General features: G+C 43.4%; 1 protein-coding gene across 1 annotated transcript in view; it reads left to right on the top strand.

Moving 5' to 3' along the window:
* Nucleotides 1-15,659, top strand: part of adcy5 (adenylate cyclase 5) — a 401,945-nt gene that overhangs the window by 191,655 nt on the left and 194,631 nt on the right. Inside the window, exon 3 of the mRNA XM_043694258.1 lies at nucleotides 9,709-9,830. Within this exon, the coding sequence (XP_043550193.1) occupies nucleotides 9,709-9,830 (122 nt within the window). The remainder of the gene's footprint in view (nucleotides 1-9,708; nucleotides 9,831-15,659) is intronic.

The raw sequence follows: 15,659 nt of genomic DNA on the forward strand, positions 1-15,659 counted from the left end.
AGGAAGGATTATCAGGACTGGAGGACATTATAGAGATCACTAATACAACATGGGCCAGGATTGATGCCTGGGTTACCCTGTGCTATCTCAGGGAGGACCAGTACATCAGAGGTGAAAGAAGGAAGAGAGGGGACCTAATTGAGGTGTACAAGATAATGAGAGGCATAGATAGAGTTGATAGCCAGAGACTTTTTCCCAGGACAGAAATTGTTAACACGAGGGGTCATAGTTTTAAGCTGTTTGGCGGAAAGTATAGAGGGGATGTCAGAGGCGGGTTCTTTACGCAGAGAGTTGTGAGAGCATGGAAAGCATTACCAGCAGCAGTTGTGGAAGCGAGGTCATTGGGGATATTTAAGAGACTGCTGGACATGCGTATGGTCACAGAAATTTGAGGGTTCGTACATTAGGTTTACCTTACATGAGGATCAGTGTTCGGCACAATATCGTGGGCTGAAGGGCCTGTTCTGTGCTGTACTGTTCTATGTTCTATGTTCTATGTTCTATTACATTTGTGTGCAGACCACAATGACAGCAATAAAACCTCGCACCTTGCATTTGTATAGCACCTATCATGATCGCAGGGCATTCCAAAGCGCCAAATAGCTAATGAAGTACTTCTTAGAGTGTACTAATGCAGGTCCACCGATAGCACGTGGACTGCAGTGGTTCAATAGACAGCCCACCACTACCTCAAGGACAACTAGACACAGGGAATAAATGCTGGCCCAGCAAATGACATCCACATCCCATGAATGAATTTAAAGACATATAATTTCCAGTTCGCTGCACAGTAAGCTTCCTCAAACAGGAATGTTATCAGGGCCACATAATCTTGTTACTCAGGCATAATTATTCACCAGGGTACAAACGAGAACTTGCCACCTTTACTTTGAAATAGTGTCAACAGTAATTTTTTTGCTAAGAGGCCAGACAGGATTTATGTTTAATAGCTTTCTGAGAAGCTACATCTGTGAAGGGGAAGCACTCCCTCAGTACTGCGTTGCAATGTCAGCCCAAACCATGTACTTAAGTAGAAACGTAGAAAATATGAGCAAGAGGAGGCCATTCAGCCCCTTCCAGCCTGCTCCGCCATTCAGTCGATCATGGCTGATCATCCAACTCAGCATCCTGTTCCCTTCTTCCCCATACCCTTTGATTCCTTTAGTCCTAAGAACTATATCTAACTCCTTCTTGAAAACATTCAATGTTTTGGCCTCAATTGCTTTCTGTGGCAGAGAATTCCACAGGCTCACCATTCTCTGAGGTGAAGAAATTTCTCCTCAGTCCTCAGTGGCCTTCCTGGATCCTTAAAATATGACCCCTGGTTCTGGTCTCCTTGGTCATCCGAAATATTCTTCCTCTGTTCTCTCTGTCTGGTCCTGTTAGAATTCCCTGCAGTGGGATCGACTCAAGGACGGTGCGGTGGCTCAATGGTTAGCACAGCATCAGGGACCCAGTTTTGATTTGGATAACTGCGTAAAGTCATTCTCCCCCTGTCTGTGTGGGTTTCTCCCATAGTCCAAAGATGTGCAGGTCAGATGGATTGGCCATGCTAGATTGCCCATAGTGTCCAAGGATGTGCAAGCTAGGTGGATTAGCCATGGGAAATGCAGGGTTACAGTGGTGGGTCTGAGTTGGATGCTTTTCAGAGGGTTGGTGTGGACTCAATGGGCTGAATGGTGTGCTTCCACACTGTAGGGATTCTATGTTTCTATGAACCTCTGACTCAGGGGTGAGCATGCTCTCAACTGGGAGATGAAATGTCAAAATTGAGGTTGAACTCTCCCATCTAAGTTAGGAAGGATTGAGGAAGGGACTATCATCAGCAAATAGAGTCAGGTCAGTGAGCTGGCAATGGAGTGTTGCAAGTGCCACAACCACCATAGCTTGCATTTATGTATTGCCCAGAACTGAGCAAAATATTCAGAAGTGTAATTAGTTAAGAACTGATACTGAGCCAAAGAAAGAGATACTAGGACAGGTGAAGTAGCTTTTAAGAAGCACCTTTAAAGAGATGCAGTGTTAGAGAGGCTGAGTGGTTGAAGAAGGGAATTCCAGACTCAAGGTATGATTGCTATTACTGCAGCAGTGTAAGGCAATGATTCAGAAATGAACAGAATTGCAGGAATACAGAGATTTTTGAGATTGTTGGGTGCGAGGATTCTTTCATGGGACGTGGGATCATAGGCAAGACCAACGTTTGTTTCCCATCCCTAACGGCCCTTCAACTGAGTAATTCAACTTGCCAGTGTTATTTCAGAGGGCAATTAAGAGTTAACCACATTGGTGTGAGTCTGGAATCATATCTAGGCCAGACCTGCTAAGAATGGCAGATTTCATTCCCAAAGCAGCGTTGGTGAACCAGATGCCTTTTTATTGCAATCAGTGGTTGTTTCATGGTCACTAGAGTAAAAAAGTACAAGTACAAGTAATGAGGCGAAAGACTGAATATATCCCCTGGACCTGACGGGATTCATCCAAGGATATTAGAATCATAGAATTTCACAGTACAGAGAGAAGTCATTCGACCCATTGTATCTGTACTGGCTCCTGAAAGAGCTACCATTTGGTCCCATTCTCCAACCCTATTTTCGTAGCATTCTAAATTCATCCCTTGCAAATATATCCAGCTCTCTTTTGAAACTTTGTATGGAATCTGCCTCCACCACTCTCCCAGGCAGCACATTCCAAGTCTTAACAACTCTCTCAGTAAACAAGTTTCTCTTCATCTCACTCCTAGCTCTTGCTGACAGTCTTGAAGTCTTAATCTCTAACTACTGACATACCAACTAGTGGAAACATAATGCCCTTCTTTACCCTGCCAAAATTGTTCATAAAGTCACCTCCTAATCTTCTCGGTTCCAAGGAGAATAAGCCCAATTTCTTGACTCTTTCCTTGTATCTAAAATCCATCATTCTGAGTATGTTTCTAGTAAATCTCTTTTGAACTGTCTCCAGGGCTTTAATATCCTTTTTTTTAAATAAGGTGCCCAAAACTAACCACAATATTCCAAAAGTATTATGAAGAAGGGCTTATGCCCGAAACGTCGATTCTCCTGCTCCTCGGATGCTGCCTGACCTGCAGCGCTTTTCCAGCAACACATTTTTCAGCAAATGTATTATGACCAATGATTTTGTAGAGGCGTAGCATCATTTCCTTGCTTTTATACAATATGCCTCTATTTATAAACCCATATATATGCCTTCTTAATAATTGTTTCAAATTTCCTGGCCACCTTCAGAGAAGTATTACAAAAGGGAGCTGCAGAGATAATGGATGTACTGGTAGTAATCTTGCAGGAGTCCTCAAATACTGAAAAAGTACCAAAGGATTGCAAAACGATCAAAGTGGCATCTTTATTTGAAAAGGGTAGGAGATGAGAAACAGGTAACTTTCAGACAGGTAGCTTCATACCTGTGTCTGTTATTGGGAAAACGTTAGAGCCTATTATAAATGATATAGAAACACGATTTAGAAATACATATAATGATCAAGCAGAGACAGCATGGCTTCATCAGGAGGAAATCATGCCTGACAAATTTATTGGAAGTTTGTAGGAGGAAACAGGGAGGTAGATAAGAGGGAAGAAGTGGATGTCATCTCAGAAGGCATTTGATAAGGTATCACAAGTTAGGCTACTTGATAAGGTAAGAATCTGTGGTTTTGGAGGTGGATATTAGCATAGATAGACAATTAGCTAATCAATAGAAGACTGAGTGTTGGAATAAGCTGGATGACAACCTGTAACTAACAGAAAGATTTAACAGTCTGTGCAGGGACCACAATTAGTCACAATATATTAATGACTTAAAGTTATAGAGACATAGAGATGTACAGCACGGAAACAGACCCTTTGGTCTAACTCATTCATGCCGACCTAAGCTAGTCCCACCTGCCAGCACCCAGCCCATATCCCTTTAAACCCTTCCTATTCATATACCTATCCAGATGCCTTTTAAATGTTGCAATTGTACCAGCCTCTTCCACTTCCTCTGGCAGTTCATTCCATACACGTACCACCCTCTGCGTGAAAAAGTTGCCCCTTAAGTCTCTTTTATATCTTTCCCCTCTCACCCTAAACCTGTGCTCTCTAGTTCTGGACTCGCCCATCCCAGGGAAATGACTTCGTCTATTTATCCTATCCATGCCCTTCATGATTTGAATGAGGAAAGTGCATGTGATGTAGCCAGGTTTGCAGATGATACAAATGTAGGTGGAAATGCAAGTGCTGAAGTAAGACCATAAGAAATAGGAACAAGTGTAGGCCGTTTGGCTCCTTGAACCTGCTCCACCATTCAATAGGATTATGTCTGATCAGACGGCATTCCTCACATCCACTTTCCTATGTTTTCCCCATAATCCTTGCTTCTCCTAACTGCCCTCTGAAATGGACTGGAGAGCCTAGGTAACAAATGCTGGCCTTGCTAGCAATGTCCGCATCCCACAGAAGAATTTAAAAAATGTAGTTTGCTAGGTCATTAAAGAAGGAGGCTAGTAGCTGCAAATTTAAAGGGAAGGAGAATGGTACCTGAGGAGAGGAAACGATGAACCACATCAGCCAACATGGGGACCAGAAAGGGGAGTTAGGTGGTCATCAGTTAGGGAGGACTGGGGCAATCAGAACAGCAGGATTTCATTAACATTGTGAGCCCAGGAAAGAGGATGAGGAGAGTGCTGGAGGAAACCTGAGCCCAGTGCAAGGAAGAACCTTAGGTACATCTTAATTTGCTGGACTCAGGAAGCGGAGGGATGTGGCAGGGGGTAGATGATTAGATGGTCTCAATCTAAGACGTCCGTAAGCTCTGGACACATGATGGTAGAGATAAGGGGAGAGAGAGGTGGAAGATGGTTGATAATGAAGACGTTGTCTTTGCTTCCCATGGTGCACATGCAATAGTGAGTAGTTTTGGCAGAGGAGAGCAGGGAGCGAAGTTGGTGCTGAAGATGGATGAGGCTCAGGGTTTTATTGGGGAAAATCGCTACAAAGGTTGGGGGTTGGAGAGCGAGTCAGTGTGGGGACCTGATTGCGTAGTTTGTTAGCTGAGGAACATAAAGATTTGAAGATGCTTAATTAGACATTAAAACATAATTCGACATTATATTGGCCTTATCTTAAAAAAAAGTCTCCACTTGATCATTTGAAGTTGTTGATTAATTCAGGGTTTCTTTTGAGCAACAAGGTTTAATTATCAGTAAACTGTAGTACACAGAGGGAAAAGTGGGTGTTGCTAATTGTGCTAAGTACCTGAATAATTCATAAATTACATGTATGATGAATGAATAATGAATATTCCTTGAAAGCCTCTTCTGGATAAGTTAAATGAGCATACGATGAAACATTTAACTCTTAAAAAAGGTCAACCTGTAATTCAGGTGTGAGAGGTGGACAAGAATCTGAATTGAGGAGAAAGTGAGGTCTGCAGATGCTGGAGATCAGAGCTGAAAATGTGTTGCTGGAACAGCGCAGCAGGTCAGGCAGCATCCAGGGAACAGGAGAATCGACGTTTCGGGCATAAGCCCTTCTTCAGGAATCCTGATGCCCGAAACGTCGATTCTCCTGTTCCCTGGATGCTGCCTGACCTCCTGCTCTCCTGTTCCAGCAACACATTTTCAGCAAGAATCTGAATTGGGAAAGCATCAAATCTGCAAAGATTCACGACTCCTGATCATTGAGTCATATAGCTTGGAAACTGAGCTTTCAATCCAACTGGTCCATGACAACCGTGTTCCCAAACCAAACTAGTCTCACTTGCCTGCATTTGGCCCATATCCCTGCAAACCTTTCCTATTCATGTACTTATCCAAATATCTTTTAAATGTTGTAACTATCTGCATCCACTACTTCCTGTGGCAGTTCATTCCACATATGAACCACACTCTGAAAAAACATCGGCCTTCTTAAATGTTTCTCTTCTCACCTTAAAAATATGCCCTCTCGTTTTGAACTCCCCACCCTAGGTGCTATTCACCTTATCTTTGCCCTAAATGATTTTATAAACCTCTATCACGTCACCCCTCAAACTTCCACGCTCCAGTGAAAAACATCCCAGCTGTCTTTATAACTCAAACCCTCCATTCCTGGCAACATCCTGGTAAATCTTTCCTGAACCCTCTCCAAATTAATTATATCCTTCCTATAACAGGGCGATCAGAACTGCACAAAGTACTCCAGAGAAGGTCTCACCAACATCAGCACAACCTCAGTGTGACTTCTCAATTCCTATGCTCAAAGGTCTGAGCAATGAAGGTCAGCTTGTTAAATGCTTTCTTAACCCTGTCTACGTGTGACACGAACTTCAAAGAACTATGTACCTGAACCTCCAGGTCTCTGTGTTCAACAACACTACCCAGGACCCAACCATTAATTGTAAAAGCACTGCCTTTGTTTGTTTCACCATAGTTTAAGAGCTCGCATTTATTCAAATTAAACTCCATTTGCCACTCCGCAGCCTATTGACCCAATTAATCAAGATCTCTTTGCACTCTTAGGTAACCTTCTTCACCCTCAACTATACCACAGATTTTGGTGTCAACTGCAAACTTATAACCATGCCTCCGAAATTATCGGCCAAATCATTTATATAAACGACAAACAAAAGTGGACCCAATACCCATCCCTGTTGAACACCACTGTCATCAAAGGCCTCCAGTCCGAAAAACAACCCTCCACCACCACCCTCAATCTCCTACTGTCAAGCTAATTTTGTATGCAATTGGCAAGCTCACCTTGAACCATATGAACTGCTGAATAGTCAGTATAGATGCCCAAGGAGGAACAATTCCTCATCAACACCCATTACATCGACAGAAAGAAAAAGATAGCAAACACAGAGAATGCTGCAGGAACTCAACAGCCCTGGCAGCATTTGTGGAGAGAGAAGCAAGTTAACATTTCAGACCTGGTATGACTCTTCAGAACTGATTGATTTCTTTCTCTCTTCATGGATGCTGCCATGTCTGCTGAGTTTCTCCAGCATTCTGTGTGCTTGTTTCAGATTTACAGTAATCACAGTGTTTTGCCTTCATTTAAGAATGAGATAAGAACTTTCATGACCTCAGTGTGTATCCTGAAGCACTTTGCAGCCGATATAGTGTAATAAATAGTGCAGTCTTGTTGAGGCCACACTTGGCATACTGTCCACTGCTTTTACAAAAGAGATAGAGGGGTGTTGGGAGATAATGTGACAGAGGTTTCCAGGACCGATACTAGAACTGGGAGATTATATCGGGAAAAACTGATGAAGTTGAGACAGAGAAAGAGCTGATGGATGATTTGGTAGATCTGATCATTTCATCTGATCGTACCGCTCATTTCAATAAGGAAACCTTGAGGATTTTTTTTAATCGAGAGAGTGGTGAGGATGTGGAACTTGTAATCACAGGCAGTAGTTAAAGCAAATAGAATGGATGTATTTATTCCATTCCCACGTTTATTCTGCCCTGAGAGCTGGTACTTGGCCCATTGTCACTTGATGCTCATCTTGAACCATTTTCCTGGCATGGTTTTGTCGGTGGTGTTTTGCCATTGTCTTCTCGACTTAGGGCAAGGAGACAGGTCTCAAGTCAAACAGAGCTAGAAGAGGAATCAAACTTGCACTGTCAGCACTAATCTAGACCATGTACAGACCATCAAAGCTAATCAGCCCTGCACCCATGCATTTGAGGATATACACAAGAAGGAGAAAGGGCTGGAAGGATATATTAATGGGTGAGATGAAAGTTAGTGCAAAGAGATTTGTGTGGTGCATATGCATCAACATAAACACACTTAGCGGATTGGCCTATTTCTGTCCAGTAAATGATCAGTAAAAAGTGTTTTTGAAAGATAGTAATTTAATGGACAAATGGCAGAGTCCAGCCCAATGTCCTGTCCATTGTCATCTAAACCAAACTGTCTGCTCATTATGATTTGGAGATGCCGGTGTTGGACTGGGGTGGACAAAGTTAAAAGTCACACAACACGAGGTTATCATCCAACAGGTTTATTTGGAAGCACTAGCTTTCGGAGTGCTGCTCCTTCATCAGGTGGTTGAAGCTAGTGCTTCTAAATAAACCCGTTGGACTATAACCTGGTATTGTGTGATTTTTAACTCTGCTCATTATTACATACTTGTTTGTGGGATTCTATTGTATATGTATTTGCTGAAGAGTCATATGAGATGCTGCCAGATCTGTTGAGTTTCTTTCTGTGTTTGTTTCAGAGTTCCAGCATCCACAGTATGTAGCTTTTACGTAAAGACTGCAGTGTTTTCTACATATCAGCAGAGACTACATTACAAAATAAACTTGATTGGCTGTGAAACTCTCTGGGTCCTGCTGAGGTCATGAAACATGCAATATAATATATATTATTTTAAGAGCTGGTCAGTGGGTAGGAATCTTGCAGCAAATAACTCACCTCCTGAACCCCACCCCTTCCTCCCCAAAGCCGATCCACTGTCTACAAGGCACAAGTCAGTAGTGTGATGGAGTTCTCACTAGCCTCTGGGTGAGGACAGCTCCAACAAGGCTCACAAAGCTCAACACCATTCTGGACAAAGCAGTCACTTGATTGGCACCACATCCACAAATATTTACTCCCTCCGCCACTGACGCTCAGTAGCAACAGGACGTAGCATCTACAACATGCACTATGGAAATTCACCAAAACTCTTCCAAACCCATGATCGCTGCTGTCCAGAAAGTCAAGGACAGCAGGCATGTGGTAACCTCATCACCTGCAAGCCGCACATCATCCTGACTTGGAAATATTATCGCAGTTCCTTCAGTATGGCTGAGTCAAAATCCTGGAACTCCCCCCCCCCCCCCCCGCCGACCAAATATGATTCTGGGTCTACCTACAGCACATGGAATGAAGCAGTTCAAGAATACACTTCACCACCACCTTCTCAAGGTCCAAAGAGCGATGCCCACATTCTTTGAAGGAATAGTAAATAAAAATAAACACTTTTCACAGCCAGATACAGCTTAGCTTGATTATAGATTCATAGAATAGATCCTTTGACCAACTCATCCATGCCAACCGGGTTTCCTAAACTGAATCATACCATTTGCCTGCCTTTGGCCCATATTCCGCTAAAGCTGTCTTATCCATGTACCTGTCCAAATGTCTTTTAAATGTTATAATTCTACTCGCCTCTGCCACTTCCTTTGGCAGCTCATTCAGTACACACACCACCCTCTGTGTGAAAAAGGTGCCCCTCAGGACCTTTTTAAATCTTTCCACTCTCATTTTAAACCTATGCCATATAATATTGGACTTCTCTACCTTTGGGAAAAGACCTTGGCTGTTCCCCTTACAATACATTTCAATATTTTATAAACCTTTATAAGATTACCCTTCAGCCTCCGACACTCCAGAGAAAAATGTCCCAGACTATCTATCCTCTCCTTATAGCTCAAACCCTCAAGTCTTGGTAACATCCTTGTAAATCTTTTTTGCATCCTCTCCAGTTTCATTACATCCTTCCTACAACAGGGCAAAAAAATTGTGACTCATTCGGGCAAAGCCAGATGTGTTTACTGTTCTAGATTGTCTCATGGACTTTTCTAATTGAGAAGCCTGCATGGATAGAATCAACTTTGGTCAGATACCATTCATCGACTATGATCCCAGGTGTCTGCAACATGTTTGGGAACAAAAGTGAGGACATTTATCTTTTGCGTTTGAATCTGTCTGACCATTTAAATTACTCCTCCCCATACAGGAACGTCTTCTGTTGTCAGTACTTCCGAGGCATGTTGCCATGGAGATGAAGGCCGATATTAATGCAAAGCAAGAGGATATGATGTTCCACAAGATTTATATACAGAAGCATGACAACGTCAGGTAGGTAATACGTCTCAACTTGGCCTCTGCGGCCAGTTCATCAATACCAGTGCACTTTGTAGAGGAATCCAAACAGGCAGTGACTGTTTTTTTTAGTTCAAAGGGAGGTATACAGTTGTGTCTCCTGAGGGAGTGGTAATTAGATTACATCTGTTTTCGATGTTTACTTATGCCATGAACCTGGGTGTATTGCCAGGCATATTATCTAAATGGTGCGAGATTGAAGAGTTCACAGATGTGGAGGGATCTGTGCATCTTAGAAATTTAGAAGCATCGAAAATAGGAGCAGGAGTGGGCCATTCCGCCCTTCCAACTTGCTTTAACTATTCAATAGGACTGTGGCTGGTCATCCAACTCAGTATCCTGTTCCCGTTTTCACACTGTATCCTTTAGCCCTAAGAGCTATATCTACATATTTCTTGAAAGTCTTTAATGCTTTGGTCTCAACATTTTGGCAGAGAATTGCACAGGCTCATCAATCTCTGAAGAAATCTCTCCTCATTTCTGTCCTGAAAGGTTTGCCCCTTCTCCTTTGACTGTGACTCCTGGTTCTGGATTTCCTGGTAATCAAGAGAATCCTTCCTGCACCTATTCTGTCTCACCTTGTTAGAATTATACAGCTTTTATGATGCATGAATTGTAAAAGATGTAGGAAGTAATTAGGAAGGAGTGTTATTTATTGCAGGGTGGATTTGAATATAAAATAGGGAGGTTACGCTTTGGTTATACTTCACAATTATAGTTTTGAAGGATAGGATAGATTTAAGGTAAAGTGCAGAGATTTAGGGTGAGATGTAAGGAAACTTCTTTTCACTGGGACTGTGGTGAGAATCTTAAACTCATTGCCTGTAAGGATAATAGAGGCAGAAACCTTCACAATATTTAATAAGTGTTTAGATGTACTTCAACGCTCACTTGCACTGTCAAGATATATCGGCTCAGTGCTGGAAAATGGGATTAGAATAGTTAGGTGAGTTGCTTTTGACTGGTGCAGACTTGATGGGCTGAAGGGCCTTTTCTTGCGCTGTAGACCCCTATGACCCTATAACATTTAATGTTGCTGCAAGGCTTGTATCTACTGGACTTCAGAAGATTAACAGATGAGTTGATTGAGACATTGAAGATCATGATTGGCCTTAACGGGATAGATTTGGAGAAGATATTTTCTCTTGTGGATGAATCCAGAATCAGGGATAACCACTTAAGACAGAGATAAGGAAATTTTTATTTCTCGCACATGGTCATGAGTCTTTGGAACTCTATTCTTCAAAAGACAATGGAAGCAGAGTCCCTGAATATATTTAAGGCAGATTCTTCATAAGCAAGAGGTAAGTGTTATGAAAAATAGATGGGAAGCTGGAGTAATCAGATCAATCACAATCTTATAGACTGGTAGAGCAGGCTTGAGGGGCCGAGCGGCCTACTCCTGCCTCTATTTCATATATCCATAAGTCACATCTTCAAACCAGCGGACATAGAAGTTTGGTGACATAATAAACAATGAGGAATACAGAAAGTGTCGTGATTGTAACAATCAGCTGGGTGGACCTCATCAAATATAAATTCCCTGATTAGGGCTGTTAATCTGGTCCCATCATGGAGCCCTGGCTGACAGATAATAACATTTGTATTAGATGTTCTAACACTTTGAGAGCTGGCTTTGAGGGAGCTGGACCAGTGTCAAGGACTTTCCATGTGTAAATAAAATGTGACTTGGTGACAGGATACTGGCCTCTGTGGAGGTAATTTAGTGGGGACGAAAGTAAAGTAAGTTCCTGAAGAAACTCATTTGCAGTAGTCATCTTTGAGTTGGGGTAAGCATTTCTGGCATCATGCCATTACTTGGGACGTTTGACTCGTGTGACTCTGCAGCTAAAGACTGGGTCCAGTATGTGGTTAGAATGTGATATTTTTTTCAGGTGAATTACATTGGGGCAGGTGAAAAGCAATGAGTAATTCTCCTGACAGCTTGTGGACCTGCAGCTTTTTCAGTTATTAGGAGCCTGACATTTCTTGAGGGGCCAGATATTAAAATCTTTCTCGAGTTGACGGATTTAGTTAAGGAATATTATGACCCTAAAATACCCTTAATTCTGATACGCTGTCATTTTTATTCAACAATTCGAGAATCAGGGGAATGCAAATCGAGATTTTTGACTAGGTTTAGGTGACTGGCAGAGGCATGTGACTTTGTTTTAACTCTTAAAGAGATGCTTAGAGACTGGTTGGTAAATGGGATGAATAATGTAACCATGCAAAAGCACCTATAAGCGAAGCCCAATTGGACCTCAAATAGGAGAAAGTGAGGACTGCAGAAGCTGGAGGTTAGACAAAAGAGTGTGGTGCTGGAAAAGCACAGCAGGTCAGACACCATCAGGAAAGTTTTATGATGAAGGCCTTATGCCCAAAACGTCAATTCTCCTGCTCCTCGGATTCTGCCTAACCTGCTGTGCTTTTCCCGTAACACACTCTTGTCTGAACTCCACTAGGGTCATCCAGGGATTTCCAAAAGGAAGATGTTCGCAGGAGGTTTATGTCTTGTGGCCAGGCTTGAATGCAAACATAGCCATGTGGATAGGGCAGTGCCCAGAGTGCCATCAAGGACAAAAGTTACCACCAGCAACTCCTCCATATCCAGGGAAATGGCCAAGTAAACCCTGGACTCGGTTACACATTCGACTGTGCAGTTCAGTACATTACATTACATTACATTACATTACAGTGTGGAAACAGGCCCTTCGGCCCAACAAGTCCACACCGACCCGCCAAAGCGCAACCCACCCATACCCCTACATTTACCCCTTACCTAACACTATGGGCAATTTAGCATGGCCAATTCACCTGACCTGCACATCTTTGGACTGTGGGAGGAAACCGGAGCACCCGGAGGAAACCCACGCAGACACGGGGAGAATGTGCAAACTCCACACAGTCAGTCGCCTGAGGCGGGAATTGAACCCGGGTCTCTGGCGCTGTGAGGCAGCAGTGCTAACCACTGTGCCACCGTGCCGCCCATATGTGCCATCGTGCCGTTCCTTTCATGGGCTCAATGTTCTTAGTCATTGTAGGTGCTCACTCAAGGTGGTTGGATGTGCATAGAGTTCTTTCAACAAACATGGGAACAACGATAGAAAAACTGTGCGCATCTTTTGCATTACACGGACTCCTGGGAGTGCTGGTCAATAATAGGGCATCATTCACCAGCAGGGAATTTGAATATTTCCTGAAGTCGAATCAATTCGACACAAAGGGACAGATCCAAACCATCCATCGTCTAATAATCAGGCAGAAAGAGCAGTCCAAACTTTGAAGGCAGGCTTAGAGAAACAGCCTACAGCTTCAGTAGATAGCAAACTCTCCTGGTTCCTATTTGATTCTAGGAACACCCATCAACAACAGGGATCACTCTAGCATCGCTCTAGCTAATGAGGAGAAGACTTTGCACCAAGTTAAATCTGATCTTCCCGGACCTGGGGTGGGGTGAGAGTGAAATGGCATCAGGAATGCCAGTGCCAGACGCGAGACTCCACCAAGTGAGAGAGACTGTTACTACTTAGGATGAGGTTTAGTGCAGGAACCACGAAAATGGCCCTACATGGGTAAGAAACTTGGTTGATGCAAGGTCAAGACCAATGATGTAAAAGGTTTGGGTCAGAGCGATGGTCCTGAAACAGCGCGTGGACCATATGAAAGCCACTAACTCACAAACGGTGTGGGAACAAAATGTGCCCTGCTCCTCAGAACAGTTGGAAAGGCTGTGAGAACCTGTGAGTTCTACCATCCTAGGCAGAAGTAGGTACTGCATTCCAGGATTCGTGATGAAGGGCTTTTGCCCGAAACGTCAATTTTCCTGCTCCTCGGATGCTGCCTGACCTGCTGTGCTTTTCCAGCACCACTCTAATCTTGGTTCTATCTTTCTGTCAAGTGTTGAAGTTACCTCTGAATCTGAGATGGACACGGCAGATCTCGCTGCATCAAAGCCTTTGCTGTCTGAAGAGGAGAGTGAATTTCTTGCTGAGGTGCTCTGGGTGCAAGAGCCAAGCTCCTGTGCATTATATGCTGTCCGTATCAGAGTAACCTGATCGGGTGCAGAAAATACACCCCAGAAAGTGCCACAAGAAAAGGGACTGGCATATATCCTCAGACGCATAAGGGTTAGGATGTAGTGATTGTAACAAGGTCAGCCAGATAGACCTCATAGAATATGAGTTCTCTGATTGAGGTTGTACAGCTGGTCTGACAGATTACAAGAGGTGTGTCAAACATTCTGACACTGAGAGTTGGATGTGAGGGAGCTGGACCAGTAGGTCAAGCACTTTCTATATGTAAATAATGAGTGACTTGGTGAAGGGACACCAGCCTCTGTGGAGTTACTTCAGGAAGAAATTTAAGGAGAACATTTACCACTGAAATGGGTAGGACATAGATCCATAAAATTTAATGCAGAGGAATACTCAGTGAAGAAAAAGTGTTTTTTCACCATCAACTTCCAGAAAGGGAGCAGTACATGGAGTTTGCTAACAACTTCCACCCTGCCCTCAAATTCACTTGGTCTATATTGGACACCTCCCTCCCTTTTCTTGATCTCTCTGTTTCCATCTCGGGCGACTCAGTGAAGAAAAAGTGTTTGGAAGAATTAGGAAAGGCAATAGAACATAAATGGCACAATTCTGCATGATATGCCCAAACAGAGGGCCCTGTGGAGTGAATGTGCAGTCATCTCTGAAGATGACAGGACAGGTTGATAAATCTGTTCATGGTGCATATGGGAGTGTAAAATCAAATAAGTCATACTAAATCATTACATTGGCCTTGGCTGGAGTATTGTATCCAATCCTGGGTGCTACGTTTTAAGCAGGATGTCACAGCCTTAGAAAATTTAAGAGATCTATGAGAATGGTGTTGGGGCAGGGGAGGGGTAAGGAAATGCTAAGGTTCTCTGGATAGACAAGTGGAATTGAATTAAAGGAAGATTTAACGGCCGTGTTCAAAATTTTGAAGGATTTTGATTCATTGGGAAAAAACTATTTCCTTTGGCAGAGAAGGCAATAATAAGGAAACAGAGATTTAAATAAATTGACTAAAGTACAGGAGAGGTAGATGAGGTAAAGGCCTATTCCCCACTGCATTGCTCTAAACATCTGCCCCCGCTAACATAATAAAGATAGGGTCCCCCTTGTCCTCACTTACCAACCCACCAGCTTCCACTCCAATGTATCATCCTGAAATACCCCCGCCAAATTAGACCTCTCCACCCAGAACATCTTGCCTTCCGCAAGGACTGTTCCCTTCGACACTGCCTGGTTCATGCCACACTCTCCACCAACCCCTGATACCTTCCCCTGTAAGCAAAAAAGATGTAACACCTGCCCATACATACCTTACTTCACCTCCAACCAGGGCCCAAAACAGTCTTTCCAGGTGGGATAGAGGTTCACCTGCATCTCCTCCAACTATTCTATTGTATCCGGTGCTACCGATGTAGTCTTCTCTAAATTGGTGAGATCCAACGTAAACTAGGTGTCCTTTTTACAGAACATCTTTGCTGTGCCTGCAGTGGCCAGCCTGATCTGCCGGTCACCGCCCATTTCAATTCCCCTCCCACTCCCGCTCTGACATGTCCATCCTCAGCCTCCTCCATTACCACAGTGAATCCGACTGCACATTTGAAGAAACAACATCTCATCTTCTGCCTGGGCATCTACAGCCCAGAGGACCTAACACGGAGTTCTCAACTTTAAAATAAAGTTTCCACTCTTTATAGCCCCGCCTCCTCCCTTCCATTCCACCTACTGACACTTTCTTCCAGCTACCAATCGGATTCAGCCC

The sequence above is a fragment of the Chiloscyllium plagiosum genome, chromosome 7 (assembly GCF_004010195.1).
Source record: "Chiloscyllium plagiosum isolate BGI_BamShark_2017 chromosome 7, ASM401019v2, whole genome shotgun sequence".
NCBI lineage: Eukaryota > Metazoa > Chordata > Chondrichthyes > Orectolobiformes > Hemiscylliidae > Chiloscyllium > Chiloscyllium plagiosum.